We start from the raw sequence: 18,127 nt of genomic DNA, 5'->3' as shown, positions 1-18,127 counted from the left end.
CAAGATGGTGGAATACAGGACAATACAAGGGGAGAGCCACCAATCAGCCAAGCAAGAAAAAGTGTAAGGGGCGTACATTTTGAACTTTTAACGGCAGTTTAAAGCATTTACAGCTTACTACACTGAAGTAATTAAGTAATACATAAGCAATTAAATAAACTTCACAATAACATTAAATGTAAAATCAATTTAAAGGGAGTTTGCTCTGAAATAATGGAGAATTTTTAGCACAGATTCCATAAGCATGAGTAGAGTCTAACAGAATGAGACTACCGGTACCAGGTTAAGAACCAAAAACAGCAGCTGCATAAAAAGTTGTCAGTAGAGAGTGACTAGATATCAATCAGTAAGAGCCCTTTTCTGGAACTAACATGGACATCTGGCTGCTTTTAGTAGTGGTAATGTAGACTGGAAGAAATACCTGAAGAAGTCAATGGATATATCAAGATCTTCTTCTAGTACAATGGCATAATTAGCATCCTGGGAAAAGATAAAACAGACACAACAAACTCTAATGAGCGCATACATATGGTGCATACAGACTCTACCCCCAGGCAACTGCACACACTAAAACACCCACAGTGCATTCACAGAGTTCACTGCATAAAATCATAATGTCAGTGTTGACAGTAAGAGTTTCAGAAGTCTCATTAATATTGAGTGGAAGCAGAAATTTATATGTATACAGTTACAATTCAGACTTATGTTAGAGGGTTTACCTCTGGTTAAGTTGCAGGTTAGTTATGATGGTCAGAGAAACAAATGAATTGGAGCAACTGAGTGTGCACTGTGAAACCTCTGGACGTGCCAGATGATTTTTTTTCTTAATTAAAGAAATGCTGAAGTGCAATGTAAAATTGAGGCTGTACAATGCACTTATTATAAAAGATGAAAAATTCAAATAAGAGTTATAACAAACTGCATTAACATGATACAGTTGAGTGTTTGATGTTGGTCCTTACTGGGTGAAGATTGAAGGTTGCTGTCAGACTCGCTTTGTAGTGCTGTGATTGAGGAAAGAGATGTTTGAGTTTCACAGTAACAAAGAATAATTTAATAACAACACTGCTGAACGTTTCTGTAAAGGAAACATTGGTCCTTTAAAATTTATGCTTGTACTGCTCTGAATTATGTGTTAACCCTTGAATGAGAGGCTGTTGCTTACCTGAGACACTCTGGCATTCTTGATGCTGATAGGTGTGTGTTGAACTCCCTTCAGTCCAAACAGGTCAACAACATCCATTGGCTCCTGAGTCAAAAAGGCAGATGTTTGAGAGCTACAAAAAGATTCTTTAATAATTTGCAAACTGTTTCCCTGAACAAAATCCAGTGAGGTGGTGAGTATAACCTGAAATGACAATTCTGTTTCTAAAAGAAATAGAAACCTAAAGAGAGAACACAAAAACATCCAAAAAACGGATTTCTGTAGTTCTAGTTTAAATTCTTTTAATCTCACAAAGGATGCAGTTTAATCCTACTCTCGTGGTAATTATGACGAGGATACACTGTAGAGATTTATTTATTTTTTTAACATTTAACAAGATAATTTATAGATTCAGTTCATTCATTTGGTAAAACACGCGTGATCGTTATAAGTCAAACAGACTCCCAATAAAAAAATAAAAAAAGTGGTCAGTGGTACCCCTTCGTCTCCTAGAGATAGTATCAATTTCAAAAGCCTTGTTTTCAAGTTATCGCATTCACAAGGCTTTCTAAAAAAAACTTGACCTCTGACCTTGAGATTGAGGTCACTGAGATTTAAACTCATCCAACATTTTTATTAGGAGCACCAATATTATCAATTTCAAATTCCTACGAGTTACTTGAGTTATCGCGTTCACAACTTCGGTGCCAACGCTGCCTGCCCGGCAGGTTAACAACAAATCCGCATCAGCCTCTTACAGCCAAGGTGTAAAAAGTTATCAATAACTTCAAAGTCTCTGACAAGGAAAAAGATATATAGATACCTAAACTATCCATAAAGACTTCTGCAAATAAAATTATGGTTGTTGTATTTGTTTAAAATAAGGTATTGAAATATGATGTGTTGATTAAGATCTTAAAATTGTATGACTTTGATAGTCATATGACCTAACACCAGCAAAGGTACACCCCAATCACTGGCAGAAGTAAACTGCAGCAATCAAAATAAATAAATACATACATAAATAAATAAATACATACATACAAATAATACAAATAAACAAATAATAATAATAATATTAATAAAGGTACCTCATAATATCCATCAATGAAGACTGTGATCATCTGTGGGTTAACACCATGGGCTGAAAGAAGTGACCTCAGCATACTAAACAACAACAAAAAGCCAAACACTTAGTTATATTTTGACAGAGATTTATTACTTCCCTGTATGACAGAAGAGTATTTTTCAGATCTTACCGGTAGAGATAGTTAGGTCTGTTTCCTGCAATAACGGCCACTGGGACATTGAAAACATTATTGATGGGGAGCTGCAATGACGAAACAGTAAAAATGTGACCATACTGAATCTATACTTGCACACAAGAAACTCAAATTAGTGGACAAGAAGACAAGAATCGGTAAAGCATACACCTGACTACTTAAATCCAAGTATATGAGCATTTTAACAATGACACTTTACATAGACTATACAGCCTCATGTATTCGGACAGCTGGCCAGGTAAATTCGTCAATTTACCTTTATTTTTCCATCTGTCTAAGAAGTGGTTGTTTTAGTACTGGACTCTAAGCTAACTCAGTCCTTCCTGTTCTGTGGCATCCTTCGGGCTTTTTTGTCGGATGGAGGCCCCTTATGTCATTCAACTGTCTTGAGTCCCTCGCAGCATGCTCAGACAAATTCCAGCTCCACCATTTTGGACTGCAGATGATGACAGTCTGTTCTGTTCTGTTGTGGAGATTCATTGCAAACTGGAGGGTCACTCTAACTGAGCCTGAAGAGCACTAATGCCAAAATCCTGGGCTCACTACAGAGCAGCACAGGAAGTATCATCGAGACAGTGAAGTTGAGCATACTCAAACATATGAGCAAGTGTGCTCAGTGCCTCACTACTCGCTCAAATGCTACTCTCACTTCTGTGGGATTCTGTCTTCATCCAAGACCAAAAAAACCATACAAATTATAGCAAAATAAATAAATAAATATCATTGACTGATGCAAGGACATTACTCCCTCCTTACAGCTTGGCATTCCTGTGCTTCCCCACGCAGGAAAAACATGGTGAAACTAAAGAGTCGTGTCTGTTACATGTCTTACAGGGTCAGGATTAAACTCTACGGGTGCCGGATCTTTGCAGCTGCAGATGCTGCCGTATCCTTCCACCTTGCTGCAGAAGAGTTTCCTCCTCCTGTTCAGCTCCGTGTCTGCCCAGTGGCACTCTGCCTCTGCAGAACATAAGATCACATCCCAAATTATTTTAACAGTTTTTTGTAACATATAAAATGATTTTGAACTTTATTCTCTTATGGATTCATAAAGTATTCCGATTTCTATATCAGCAAAAAGGTTGGGGTGGGGAAAAAGGCTGAAGAAGTAAATAATACTAAAAAGATAGAGCAGGCGGAACATGTTGCAATACATTAGGTTAACTGTCAACAGGCCAGCAAAATGACTGAAAAGAACATGTTAGAGAGGCAAACTTGCATCTGTGTCATCCATAAATATAGCTTAAAGCTCTATCATGCAAAAGAGGAAGATGTATATGAACATGATCCAGGAATACTGTGTTCTGCTCTGAGCCAAAGCTCACGTAAAATGACTGAGGCAGAGTGGGAAACTATTCTCTTGTCAGACAAATCCAAACGTTAAATTATTATTTGCAAACATGGCTGCCGTTGCATTCTCTGGATTAAAAAGAACTGGGACCATCCTGCTTGTTATCAGCACTCAATCCAAAAGCCTGTATCTCTGATGGTATATAGATGGGTGCATTAGAACTGGCAACTTGCACATCTGAAAAGGCGCTATTAATGCTAAAATGTGTACACAGCTTTTAGAGCAACATATGCTCTCAAAGAGAACACGTTTTTTTCCATGTGAGGCCTATTTCAGCAAGACAATGCTAAACCGCAAAATACATTGGTCAGAATTATAGGTGTTGAACTGGCCTGCCTGGAGCCGAGACCTTTAATTAGTTAAAAATATTTGACACATGATGAAATGAAAAATACAACAACGATGACACAAGACTTTTGAGCAGCTCGGCTCTTGTATCAAACAACAATGAGCAACTTTCCTCTCCCCAAAGTTCAGCAACTGGTTTGAACTAATATTTTTTCTCAGTTTTAACATTTGTGTTATTTTGTGCATAAAATGTGTTTGAGACCTTCAAATCATCATCTTTTTTTAAATTTACATTTTACAGTTTCCCCAACTGTGGCCAAAATGCTCATGCTAAACCTACAAAATGTGAAATCCAAAACTACCGGTGACTTCAACCATCATTCATATACAGTCTTTGTCTCAAACTTTTAACCCATCTGGTCCCTACACCGTCGGGACTAAAAAAATCTTAATATAAGGAGAAGCAAATCCCCAACTTTGACTTTTTTCTCAAGGACCCAACTTTTACTGCATGTCATCGCACTTTCAAAAGATTATTCATAAAAAAAGCTACAAGTCTTTTAGTTTTTTATAACATTTTGTGCACGACAGGGGAATCAAGTTTAAATATTTCACCCTTTGTCAAGCATGCTAAAACTGGCTCTTACCTTCAGAGGCAGTAAGTTGCACTTCAGTCTTGAGCAGCACTGGGTCTCCCCAGGTAGACAGAGCTGGAGACTTTGAATGCTTCTCTCCATAAACCTGACCTGAACACAAAAACAACATCAAGTCAAGAGAGGTAATCTCAGGGCAAGTATAAACTCTTGTTTTTCCTTTTGTCTCTTCCCCCCTACTGACTGATTTATTTGATCAAAGATGCCTTATTTATGGTTTATACTGATAACTTCTCAACAAAATCCAAGTTTATGTAGAAAATAGTGATGAAAAACTGCACAGACAATATATCCATCTGTTTTGTTTCTTGTAAATCAAAGATGATTAATTTCAGCCTAAGAAAAAGTGTTTAGCCATTAGTGACAACACCTCAAGCACAAAGGTCAAGACACAAATGTGAATATGTAGAACAAAAAAAGTCTTTCTTTCAGTCATACACAGTAAAGTTGTAGTGGCCCTGAAAACAATCTAGGCTGATTCTAGTTTAAAAAAATAAAAATAAAATAAAAATCATATGTCAATCCACGATAAAATGGTGCACTTTGGGCTGACTTTGTGAAATCTCATAATCAAATCTTCTTAATGTTTCTAAACAACCAATCATAATTCTCCCCAGCTCCTCAGATGTTTTGTGACTGATCGATTTAGTGAAGCTCTTCCTGTATAATGGCTGTCCTCAATGTCATTGTTAAAAATGAAGGTCTGCTTTTCTACCTCCTTTCTTCACCACTAGAGTCCACATGTCTCTCCAGCTCAGATTGAGGGACACCTGGCTGCCCAGACTCTTGAGCAGGTTCTTAGCAGCATCTTTCAAGTGGAATGTGCCCTCATCCTGCAGGACAAATAAGCCCCCAAAAAACACAGTTACAGGTATGGTTTATGACTGGAACATGAATATCCCTTCACTCCTCAGACAGTTAGAACCTCCTGACCTTTATGGTAAAGATGAGGATTCGACCACGAGTCACCATATTGAGGAACAGGATCATGGCTTCATCCTCATGGGGAGAGTAGGTGTCAAATATCCTCTTGGCCATCACATGACCCTGTGACACACACACACACACACACACACACTTACTGAAAAATCTGAAATTGCTAAAAAAAAAAAAAATCTACTACTGACATTTGATAAGTTTAACTTCAACGTTGTTTGTATTGTGATAAATACAGCTATAAAAACAGTGAAACACAATTAGCAAAAAATCATAATATGATGCATCCATTTTTTCCTCCTACCTCTAGTATGTACAGTAATTGCAGTTTGTTATATTTACATATGAGTTGCCAGTGGAAAGACATGCGTCATGATATGAAGAATAAGCAGCACATGCTCACAGTTGCTTGGTTGAGAACTATCACATGGATCCCTCTGCCTTGTTCTCGCATGTCATCTTCCAGCACCTGCAGGAACAAGTAAAATAAAGAAAAACAATATTTTTACTGACTTCATTGCCAGTGGCAGTCTAAGATGGTAAAGTTATCCACGTGATGAGAAACTTACTGGAGACTAATTTGTATTGTTGTTGCTGTACATGGTATTATTTATTAAATACAATATAATTCTGTGAGAAATGTGGCATGTGAATGCTCGGCCAGAAGAAACAGTCTGACGCTTTGTGTCTATCATTAACCAAATTCATTATAAAGGATTATTACCATTTTGAACATGAGTTCAATGACATTAAAAAGCCAAAATCTAAACACCTTGCATTACCAATATTTCCCTTGACAAAATAGAATTCAACTGAAAACCTAACAACAAAATGAAGGTTAGTGGGAGGAAAGATTAGTCTAGGATGTATAGATTGTCTTGAAAACTGCGATGGTGAGAGGCCCAAGCAGCAGCTTACTCGGTCTGAGTAAGATTGTTGTTGTCTTCAGGCACCTGGAAAGTTAGTGAGACCAAACCCTCTGTTGTTGTGTGAGTCTGTTATATTAGCTAAGCCCCTTTGAGTATTAAAGCAGTATGTCTCAAGTAACCTGTCAGTAGGCATCAGCCAGTTAACCAGTTAATCACCCACCGTGGTGCCATCTACTGCCACGTAGACCTTGGAGCGGCTGGAGTACACCTCAATGTCGAGGACTTTGCGTCCATTAGCCGGCCTGCGTGCTGTCTCCATGTTAGGAATAACATCCTCTAAAGAGAGAAAAACAAACATCAAGATCAAAATGATGCACTTCATAATAAAACTACACTTTAATGGAACACCGTGTATCAGAAGGTTAATGAGTGATGGGTGAATATTAGGGGTGCAACAATACTCGTATCGATATTGAACCGTTCGATACAGTGCTTTCGGTTCGGTACGCATGTGTATCAAAAATTTTTTAATTTATTTTATCAACTTTTCTTCTGACAATGCTGTCTGTGTTGAGCGCTCAGTGAATCTGCGTTCGACTACTCCGCCTAGGCTGCACTGTCGAGTACAGATCCACTGAGTGCCACCCACATGCATTCAATCAAGCTAGCGAGACAGAAGCTAAGCTCATTGCAACATGGCAACTGCCTTAATGCCTCCCGAAGTTGAACCTCCTCCACAGTCATTGAAATCTGGCGTTTGGAACTTTTTTGGCTTTTGTGTGAAGTATGACCCTGATGGTAAGCGCGTTGTGCACAAAACTACAACAGTATGTCGGATGTGCCACGCCATGGTTAATTACATCGGTGGCAACAACAAATATGAATGCACATTTACGCCGACATCACCCTAGTGCAAAGATGAGTGAAGGCAGCCAAAAACAACAACAAACACACATGCTACACACTTTGCCGGAGTCATTTAGACAGCCGTTAGCGCATGATTCTAAGAGGGCAAAAGAAATCGACAGGGCAATTGCTACTTTTATTGCTGTCGACATGCGACCCTTTTCTGTTGTAGAAAACACCGGGTTTCGGGAAATGCTGAGAGTACTTGAGCCCCGTTACAGTATTCCTTCACGAACCTATTTCACCGATATCGCAGTTCCCGCTTTGTACAAGGAGACAAAAGCAAAATTAGAGACGGCAGTGTCAGCAGCACCCGCTGTTGCTCTGACCTCAGACGGCTGGACGTCAAGAGCTACCTCACTGTCACCGCACATTACATTGATCCGGAATGGCACATGAAAAACTGTTTTGCAGACACGTCTGGAAAACAGCTTCAGAGAGCCAAAGGTCTCTCTGGAGTTGTGGAAGACTGGAAGTTAGTGCGACCAAATGTGACAATACCTGTAACTACTGACAATGCTAAGAACATAGTTAATGCCGTCACAGCTGCTGGACTGGGGCCACAAATCGGATGTTTTGCACATACAATTAATATAACTGCTCAGAAAGGAATGGCAGTGCAGAAGGTTTCCCATCTCCTAGCAAAGATGAGAAGAATAGTCTCCTTCTTTCACAGAAGCACAACAGGATGCAATGTGTTTAAGAAAAAACAGCAACTGCTGCAGCTTAGTGAAAAAAAAACTGATTCAAGATGTTCCAACTAGGTGGAACTCTCATGATATGATGGAAAGATACCTTGAACAGCAAGCTGCAGTGTTTGCTGCTATGGCCGACAATACTGTGAAGAAGAGTATGAAGAACATTCAGAATCTAACTCAGGAAGAACATGCACTGGCTGAAAATCTTGTTACAGTCATGAAAACCCTAAAAACTGTGACAGTCATGATGTGTGAAGCGTCATCTCCAACAGCATCCATGATCCTACCACTTAAAATGAACATCCTGAACTCTATGGCGCAGTCTGGTGATGACAGCCCAGCAGTGAGAGATGTTTTTAAAAAAAAAAAAAAAAAAAAACATCAGGGAGGACCTGGAGAAGAGATACGCTGATCCTGCCCTTCAGAATTACCTATACAAGTGCACAGCTTTAGATCCTCGTTTCAAGTCCCTGCGACACTTTGATGATGTCACTCAGCTGAGAGTCTATGGAGCACTTGCCACAGAACTTGTCTTGAGCATTGAACAAGTAGGTGTTCTTTTTTTTATTTTTGAAATTTTATTTAGCTACTGCTTCATTTATAAATATTATTTAAACAAATACAATTAACAGTTTGGTTGTTTATATTTCCTCAAGACCAAGCCGCAGGCACCACAGAAACTGCGACCTCCGCAGAGACTCAAGCAGCAAACTCTTCAGATTCACCATCAGCATTTCCACCAGAGAAAAAGTCGGCCATGAAGGAGTTGTTTGGAGAACTGTTCATTGCACAGAAGCCAAGGACCAGGTCTGCAGCCGAAGTGGCAGAGGAGGAAATTAACTTGTACAGGTTAGCAGACTGCATTCCCACAGATGATAACCCACCGAGATGGTGGAAGGAACATCACAGCTTGTACCCTCATCTTTCCAAGTTGGCACAGTGTTACTTGGTTGTACCTGGAACCTCTGTCCCAAGTGAGAGGGTGTTTTCCACAGCAGGTGACATTGTCACAGCAAGCAGATCTGTACTGTCAGCAGAACATGTGGACATCCTAATTTTTCTGAAGAAGAACATGGAAATTGAGTAAACTATGTTTTGGTTTGTATTTAACAGGACCTTTTATTTAAGTTGTTTATGCTGTATAAGCAGCTAAGTGCTAGCATTCCAGAAGATGAGTGTTAGGGGAGGTCCATTAAAGAGTGATTCATTTTATGGGTACCTGATTTGTTATATATGCTGCTGAGAATATACCCCAGAAGAAGGGTATAGCATAGCTTTTATTTTGGAAAAGGACATTTCTCTGAAATAAACTCGTTTCCAAACTCCTTTATTCTTTTATTATTTTGTTGTTTCAGCAACATCTCATTTAAAAACTGTATTTTTGAGTTAAAAGAAATATTTATAATCTTAATAAATTACAAATTAAAAAAGGCATGAACATTTTTTTGTATCGAAAAAATATCGAACCGTGACACCAAAGTATCGAACTGAACCGAACCGTGAATTTTGTGTATCGTTGCACCCCTAGTGAATATGTCAGATAGCAACAGACAGATCAACCCTCAACTCTTCTATTAAACTGATTTTGTACATATTTAAATACTGACTGTTACATTAACATACAGTAAACGTTTCAGAGGAATTGACTGAAAGCTGCATTACTGTCCAGAGAGTCAAAGAGTTAGACATTTGGGGACTATAGACTGTACTGTATACTGTATACACATATTGTAAATGAGATATTTTATAGAGTCACCTTGAGGAAACTATATAAATAAAACTGAATTTAAATCCATGACAAAATCGCAGCATCTGTCCAAGCATACTGATGGGTGAAAGACTGTAGTTAAAGTTTACTCTGAAATCACGAATCAAGATAAAAAGTTCAAGTTGACATGTCAAAGGATGAGACATCCATCTATCAGGCCGAAATACTACTAATCACAAAAGTCTGTTACAACTCAAAGCTAAAGCTGTGGTCACTCGACATTCTACATTCTGGGTAGAATGTCATGGTAATGAGTTGCTTGTAGCAGTTTTTTTTGCGGAGTTATTATACAGCACAGATCTTTAAAGTCTTAGAATTAGACGCATTAGTGTGAATTCATTTAGGATTTTCACCAATCCACACAGGGTCAAAATCGTACATACAGGCTCAAATTTATACATACACTCACTTAAACCTGAGTGTACTAAGTATAAGTAAAATGACATGTGAACATGTTTCTCACCATATTCTTGGGCTGCTGCATCTTCACTGGCAACTCTTCTTGTATCCAGGATGAGTTTAATGTTGACTATGACGGTTATCAGCAGAAACAACACGGCACTGGCCTGTAGGATAAAAAAAAATGTATCAGTGTTCATCTTGATGTCTGTAGTTAGTTAATTTTGATATTATTAAACTCTACAAATGGTTCACTTAATTGCTGATCTACTGGCACTAATGAGTCTTGATTTCTGTTGTGAGATTCAGATGGTATTTATTTTACTGTCATTTAAATGCGACACCCAACAAGTATTATTGCGGACCACATCCCTCCCTCTATGACTACGGTGTGCTTATTCTGACGTCTGTTTACAGGACAACAAACCATGTTACAAAGCTTAAATCAACTCAAACTAGTTTCTTGAACATGACAATAATCTCAATGTACTCAAATGGCCTCCACAGTTACCAGATTTCAATCCAGTGGATTGCTTTGGGATGCAGTGGAATGGGAGATTGAGATGAACGTGCAACCAACAAATCTGCAGCAGCTGTGTGATGCCATCATGTCAATATAAATCAAAATCACTGAGTGTTTCCAGCATCTTGTTGGATCTATGCCATGAAAAATTAAGGAAAATAGGGGTCCAACCCAGTACGAGTAACGTGTAACCTTCAAAGTGCCCAGTGAGTGCATCTAGGAACGGGCACTGATATAATCAAGCCAGGATGTGTCTTGCAGCCTTTACTTTGAAAGAGCACCTGACATTTCGTTTACCAAAACTTTTTGGCAATATGAAACCTTTAAATATGAGCTAATGTGGCTTGTTAAATGCAAAATAAGCGAGAAAACAGGACAATTCTCCAGGACAATACGTTTACTTTACTGATTTACAGCAGCAACATCACTCTTTTGCTGAGCTCTATCAGTATTTACCTGACAGAACCGGCGAATCGTCCTCTTGTTGGTCAATTTGTATTTCCAGGTGAGATAGAGACTCCTCTGTTGACGGGGGATGAAGGGCTTAGCTCGGGGATTGGGGGTCCAGGTCTCCATCCCGGACACCGACAGCCGCCTGGACACAGCTCACGCCCTCCGCCTGCTCTCCTCCACTTTCTGCAACCGGGACATGCACAACTCCACACCACCAAACCACGGCTGACTCTTACATGCTCATCTGAGCTAAACAAGAGACGCGAATAAAAAGGCACTGTGCACAAATAGTCACCAAGTTTAGCCGACGACACCAAACTGCCATGTGACTGTACGGGGCTTTAACATGCTCCAGCCGCCTCTTTTCTGTTCGCGTATGAACATCATTAATCACGGAGTCATCAGTAAGTCTTGTAGTGCCATTTATATTCCATAGTAAGCAGCTGCTTCTAGAAAAGTAGCTTTAAACCGCAACATACACAGAGTTTCTGTCGCAGAGCAAAATACGTCACAGAGGTCCTCTTCCTTCTTCGTTTTTTAAATAGGCAGAAAAGACATTGGTGTATTTCTGCCCTCTACTGGTTGTTATTCGAGTTAACGCTTATGATTGACTTTAATTTGTTTGTTTGTTTTAAAGTAAGTAAGGTAAGTAAGAGCCCGCTTTCCTTCGTATTTTAAAACTTAGAAGGACTTAATGGGAGCAATAGCATTGTGTATTTCAAGTTGAAATGTCACAACAATAACAACAACAACAAAATAGCACTGCAGCTTTTACAGTCTTTCTGTGTTGAGCTTGCACGATCTCTCCAGGAACTCCAACTGGTGATTCTAGATTGGCTGTAGGTGTGGATGTAAGCATGATGGCTGTCTGTCCATGTTAGACCATTGACAGACTCTAGACCCGGCCAGGGTGTACTCTGACAGCCAGGATGGGCTCCAGCCCCCTATGACCCCAAATTGGATAGGAGAAAAAAAATAATTATTTACTTATTATTTACCAGGCCACCTTTTGCCAAGTTTTCTTAGTTGCTAATGTTTAGAGAGGTCACATATTTTAAAGCTAAACATCCATGTGCAAAATGATGACTACTGCAGAGACAGACTTTCATTTGAATACATTTCAAGTGTTTTTAGTCATATACAGATAACAGCGGCACATCACTACTGGCAATGGAATCCTAAATATTGTACATAGAAAAAACTCCAAATTGCACATAAAGTAACACTCATGTATATATAAAATATAATAAAAAATATATATATGTTGAGAAACAGAAAATTAAAAATATGAGATGAGGTGCAACTCCCCACTCCAACAACTCATAAGAAAAGGCCAGCTTCACAGAACAACTGAAATGCCTGGCACTAGTTTATTTGGGACAATGCCAAAACAGCAAACAAAGGTTTAAGTTCCCTCGTCTTCCCTAACTGAAAATAAAAGGCAAAGAAAGACAATTTTTATTACCTATGCTCCTAACCAATAAAAAAGAGACAACAGGATTAAATAAAAATGGCTTCTTAATCCCACTACTGCTGCAGTTTATAACCACCTACTGGAAATAAGTCTGACTGCTGGCATTATAATCCAAGCTCGTACATAAAGGTACCGAATGACCGGTGATGGGTGGCCCAACACCCTATTTCCATACATAGAAGGGATGCCTTCCAAGAACATGGTAACAAATTAGGACAATTTCTAGCTAACCAGTCAAAATAAATTAAAAAATGACTATATGTGCCATTAAAGACTCATCTGGAAGCCCTGAAAAGTATGCCCAATAATAAACATAGATGAATGAATAAACATAGATTACTCAATTTGATAGACACAGTAAAAACACTGAAACCACAGTATTGTTTCTAAATGTAGAAAAAGCATTTGATAGAGTTGATTGGGTAGGGCTCAGCCTTTAACTGTGTGAACTTCATTTATTTAAACTGCACTTTGAAAAATAATTTCAAGAGGAATTCAGTTTAGACATCATCTAGTATGACCTCACCTGGATTTTAGCCTTTTGATGGCTTAAAATATTTTACGTCAGGTAAAGAAATCAAAAAAGTATGCAATCAACACTTCAGTTTCCTGACTAATACTTTGGGTAACACCCAAAATTAATCATTTGCTAACCTATCTTCCTAACCTAATTAAACATACACGTGGCGGTATTCTTTCATGAGAAGTAATAGTTCACTAAGTTCAAAGTTCATCATTTACAACAGTACAGAAGTTAAACATGACTGACTTTTATGGTGCCACACCCAAAGAAACAGTCCAAAGAAAGGACACATGTGCTATTTAGAAAGCAACTGAGTTAGAAGATGAGGTGAGTAGCAGCTTTTCTGTTTTGTTTTGTTTTTGTTTTTTTGGGGGTTTTTTTGGGGGGGGGGGGGCGTATGTGATTTGAATATTTACAGAACATTATATTTCTTGAATGTGCATAATTTTGAATCCCCATAGTTCTTCTCAGAGTCAGTCAACGTTGGAGTCCAAACTGGAGGCTCTGCAGTGCCACTTCAACTGGAATCTGGACTGTAGCAGGTCCACACTTTTCCGTCTCAAGTACAATTTGGAGGACATTGGCACCGAAGAGGGGTACAGCTGGTTGGGTCACATTTATAACTTGCAGGGGTTCATTCACTACCAGCTGGGCTTCAGTGAAGATGCCCTGCGTTTTTTCAGCAGAGCCACAGAAGCCTTCCGTCAGATGAGAAACACAGTATCAGATGAGGGTCCCTGGCTGGTAGTGAACTATGGGAACCTGGCTTGGCTACACAACCAACAGGGAGAACAAGTACAAAGTCAGAATTACCTGTCAAAAATTAATGCACTGATGAATGAATACCCATCTCCATCCCAGGATGAACTCCATCCAGAGATCTATGCAGAAAAAGCCTGGACCCTGATGAAGTTCAACAAAGAAAAAAAGCTGCTGGCTATAGATTACTTCCAGAGAGCCATCAGGATGCAGCCTGACATGGTGGCATGGCGGACCAGCTATGTGTTAGCATTAGTGAAGGCTCATAACAATAGCGACCATGCCATCGTGGAAAAAATGAGAATCGCCAAAGAACACGATCCAGAGAACTTGTACCTTGCTGCTCTTTACCTTGATGCATGTCCTCAAAAAGGAACAAAAATGAAAGATGAAGTATGCACATTGGCCAGAAGAGTTTTAAAAAAGCCAGTTAGCAGCTACAGTGGTATCAATCCGGTACTTATGCTTTACAGTAAATATTTATCTGTACATGAAGCTATTGATTTGATAGAAGAAGCTCTGGAAAGACATCCAGATGAACGTTACCTGAAGTGGTGTGCTGCGAACTGCTACAGAAGTAGGATCTTTTCCAGGCAGACAAGGACCAATCTGCTCGAGCGCAGCATGATTGACAAAGCCATCAGTCTCTGTAAGGAGGTGATTTCGCTTTACCCTCATTCTTCACTTAACATGAAAATAACTCTTGCAGACATGTATGTAAAGGTAAATAAGCAAGACAAAGCTGACCAGATATACAATGAACTGCTAGAAAGTGACCTGGAATATAAGGAGCAACAAATGCTTTACAACAAATATGCAAAACATTTATATTTTAATGGAAAGTTGATTGATAGACAAAATTCAATAGAATATCACAAGAAGGCAGCAGTGATACCACACCAATCCTTCCATCGTGAAAACAGCATTACAATGCTGGAGAAATACACTAAAAAATATGGTAGCAGAGAAATAGAGGAATTTCTAATCAAGCTGCAACAGTAAGAGCTCACACTAAGGTTACGAAGAAGAAAGAGAATAAAGATAAAGAACATTTACTATGCTGGCAGTCTAAATGTTTGCAACAAAACTAATAATAAATTATTATTGATTCAGATATTGTTATAACAGTAACAAGAACATACATGACCTGAAAAAGAACTTTATTGATTGTAATATTGTTCCATTAATGTTGCTGACTCTTACCCAAATTTTGCAGTTTGCATTTGTTTTTTGTTCATTCATTTAATTGTGTTTTACATAAAAGGTTTAATTTTGAAAAAGTTGAATTTTTTTTTTTAAGAGCTTTTGTATTTGTTTCTTGTTATCTTCTGCGGCTGAGACAATCAAATGAAGTTACTGGAAAATGATATGGAACAGTATGACACCTTCTGAAATGAGATCATAACAGTTATGTGTAAAGGAATGCAGAGTGATCAGCGAACATCTCCAAGCTGGCACGGGCTCATGATGCAAAAAAAGAAGTGAGCAGCTCCACGGTGGATTTCAAGCAGTACTGCTTCTTACAGACAGTTTACAAAATGCGCACATCGACAAAGACTGAAGCAGATCAGGGGGTATCAAACTGATTACAGGCCACATAAAGCCACTTTGATCTTAAGTGGACCAGTGACACCCTTTTTTCTGTTAGTGTAAAGAAGTCACATCTTTAACTGCTTTTCTACATGATAAAGAAAAAGCTGCTGTGAGAAAGAAAGAACTCTGTGACCACGTCTTTTTGGACTTGAATTGTAAGAAATAAATGTGTAAAATTACTGAAAAAGCTCTGGTCCATTCTTAGAAAGAATAAGTTAAACATTTTTTAATTCTAATATAATGTGTAAAACACTAAATATTTAAAAATGTGCACTGTTTTTGTGTTATTTTCAAAATCCAGCAAAAGCAGGATCTAAAAAAAGCAGTTCAGGATTAATGTGTTTGTGATTAAGTGTATATTAACTATTATATTCTAACAATATAAACTGAATGAATGTAAATATCCAATTATTGTTTTTTTCACAGTCCTACACTTTTAATTTTTATCAAATCATATATTTTATGATTTAATGTGGGCCAAGGTGTGCATGGTATACTAAATTTGGAAGAATAGGTAATAAATTAAACTAAAAGAAGCTTAAACAGACAAGCTGGAAAAATAATCAAATCTTGCCCAGGAACATGACATATTAGTTGCGGGAAAGGGGCGGTCTTTCTTCATGCCACTCTGACAAAGGACACAAAGAGGGAGGCTGCCTGGCTTGAAATACTGTAAGACCCTACAGTAAGTATCCCTTAGTAGTTTAGCTTAATGTAATGAAAAAACATCATAGAAAAGTGAAATTGTAAAAAAAATGAAAATACGTATTTCTGAAGGCATGTGATGTTTTTAGAAAAATTATCGTCGTATGAGGAGGAGTTTTGAGTTCCTCTAACTGGCTAGCTAACTAGAGAGCTAAATCAGGGTTAAAACTTATTTAAACAAGCGATTTCACACAGAAATTCTAAGTTTTGAAGTTTAAAAAATTAAAAAAAATAAAATTAAAATGTGTTGAAAACATGAATTTTGTTTACTTTGAATAAATTGTTTTCTTGCATTTATTTAGTTTCACAATTTTTCTGCTTCATTTTCTTTTTTATTTCAAATCTAATTTTTTTAGTTTCAGGTCATTTTTAATGCAGTTTCAGACTTTTGACCATGATTTTGTGTAACATCAAAGATGTTGCAAAGTGTAAAGGCGTTTTAAAGTGGGGGATTTTATATACCTACCAAACAATCAAATCACAGTATTCCCTGTTGCTGGAATAAATTGTTTTCCTTTCACATGCTCATTCTCATATTCAGTGTCAAGAAGTCTGTCACACGCACACATATATTAATGCTATTTTATGATTACTTGTTACGAATTTCATACATTGTTTGTCACACTTACACTAATATAGGAGGAAGGGAGGAGACTGAGGGTGAGAGATATTTGAGGGTAACCTCGAGTGATATTGTTAGATATTACACTTTTAATAAACAATGGCAGAGTATCCAATGTTGACATTAATGTGAACAGTATCTTTAAGTCCACCCTTTATGCTGCCCGATATATGTGTCTGTAATGTCATCATTAAATTAAGCTAATACAGTAGTGTTAAATAACCGCTGTTTGTTCCAGGAGCAATTAAAATGAACTTAGCCAAAGACTACTGGATAAACTTACCAATGTAACACAGTGTCCACCAGTAGATGTGAACTATTAGCAGTTTGTTGTGAACCAGGAAATTACACTGTTTAGGTCATTGTTAGGCCAAGCTGAGATGCCACAGGATGTTCTAACTGCTTTAAATGAGATGTCAACTCTAGTCCACACAGCCGAAAACTGTAATCTGAACTTCAATCAGGTGTCACTATTACAAGGAGATATGGGGCAGCGAAAATACAGTACATGTTAAATGATAAGATATACGTGTTCAAATAGTGTCAATTAACACACAACTGTTTTTTTTATTTCTATATGATAATTCTTCTTAATTAAACAATAAGAACAAGTAGTCTGATGTCCTATAAGTATTATGAAGCTATAATTTTAAATACAATAACACATTAAGTTTTTGTACAAAGTATTGGTATCGGATCAGTATCGTCGAGACCAACTTCTTCTTTTGAGTTTGAGTTCTCTACTAAGTACGTCTGCACATACACAAGTTTTTCTGTAATTGCAGCTGTCAAAGCTGTCATCATGACGTTTAACCCCAATTTTACAGAATCTAGTTAATAATTATAATAAAGTTAAGAGAAGAGTGGCTAAAACACAACAGATACATTATAGATGTTGTTCTCTTGTTCCCTGGTTGGCTTAAATCTGAAAGGGTCAGCAATTCTGTCTCCTCATTCCTGATGTGCTAGAAATGAGGTACCTATGGAACATGAGTCCCTCATGTTCCATAGGTACTTCAGGAGACCCACTTTGCCATCCCTTAAGGTGACAATATACCGTCATTGTAGGGCTGATGGATATAACGAGATATATCGGATGACGATATGAAAACGTCTATTGTTTCATATTATGCCATAATTTGTTTCATGGTGTTGCAAAATAAACTGTCCTTCCATCCAT

General features: G+C 38.0%; 2 protein-coding genes across 2 annotated transcripts; one reads left to right on the top strand and one right to left on the bottom strand.

The window, feature by feature from the left end:
- Nucleotides 1-421: 421 nt before the first annotated feature.
- Nucleotides 422-11,813, bottom strand: LOC102296093 (protein O-linked-mannose beta-1,2-N-acetylglucosaminyltransferase 1; the record flags this gene model as incomplete). The annotated part of the gene is given in 13 exon segments (XM_005952478.3): nucleotides 422-480; nucleotides 963-1,004; nucleotides 1,166-1,249; nucleotides 2,236-2,311; nucleotides 2,404-2,474; nucleotides 3,260-3,387; nucleotides 4,714-4,812; nucleotides 5,435-5,552; nucleotides 5,653-5,766; nucleotides 6,059-6,124; nucleotides 6,745-6,860; nucleotides 10,360-10,462; nucleotides 11,275-11,813. Coding segments are annotated over 13 exon segments (1,196 nt in total), but the record flags the coding sequence as incomplete, so codon positions are not given.
- Nucleotides 11,814-13,590: 1,777 nt separating this feature from the next.
- On the top strand, nucleotides 13,591-15,226 carry LOC102296410 (interferon-induced protein with tetratricopeptide repeats 2-like). The gene is made up of 2 exons (XM_005952479.2): nucleotides 13,591-13,595; nucleotides 13,730-15,226. Exons 1-2 carry the CDS (start codon nucleotides 13,591-13,593, stop codon nucleotides 15,027-15,029), a joined length of 1,305 nt encoding a protein of 434 aa, XP_005952541.1. The 3' UTR covers nucleotides 15,030-15,226.
- The last annotated feature ends 2,901 nt before the right edge of the window (nucleotides 15,227-18,127 follow it).

This window comes from Haplochromis burtoni, unplaced genomic scaffold (genome assembly GCF_018398535.1).
Source record: "Haplochromis burtoni strain Fernald_Lab_line unplaced genomic scaffold, NCSU_Asbu1 Contig_1540, whole genome shotgun sequence".
NCBI lineage: Eukaryota > Metazoa > Chordata > Actinopteri > Cichliformes > Cichlidae > Haplochromis > Haplochromis burtoni.
The sequence above is the reverse complement of the archived record's forward strand: the minus strand, read 5'-3'. Positions and strand labels throughout refer to the sequence as shown.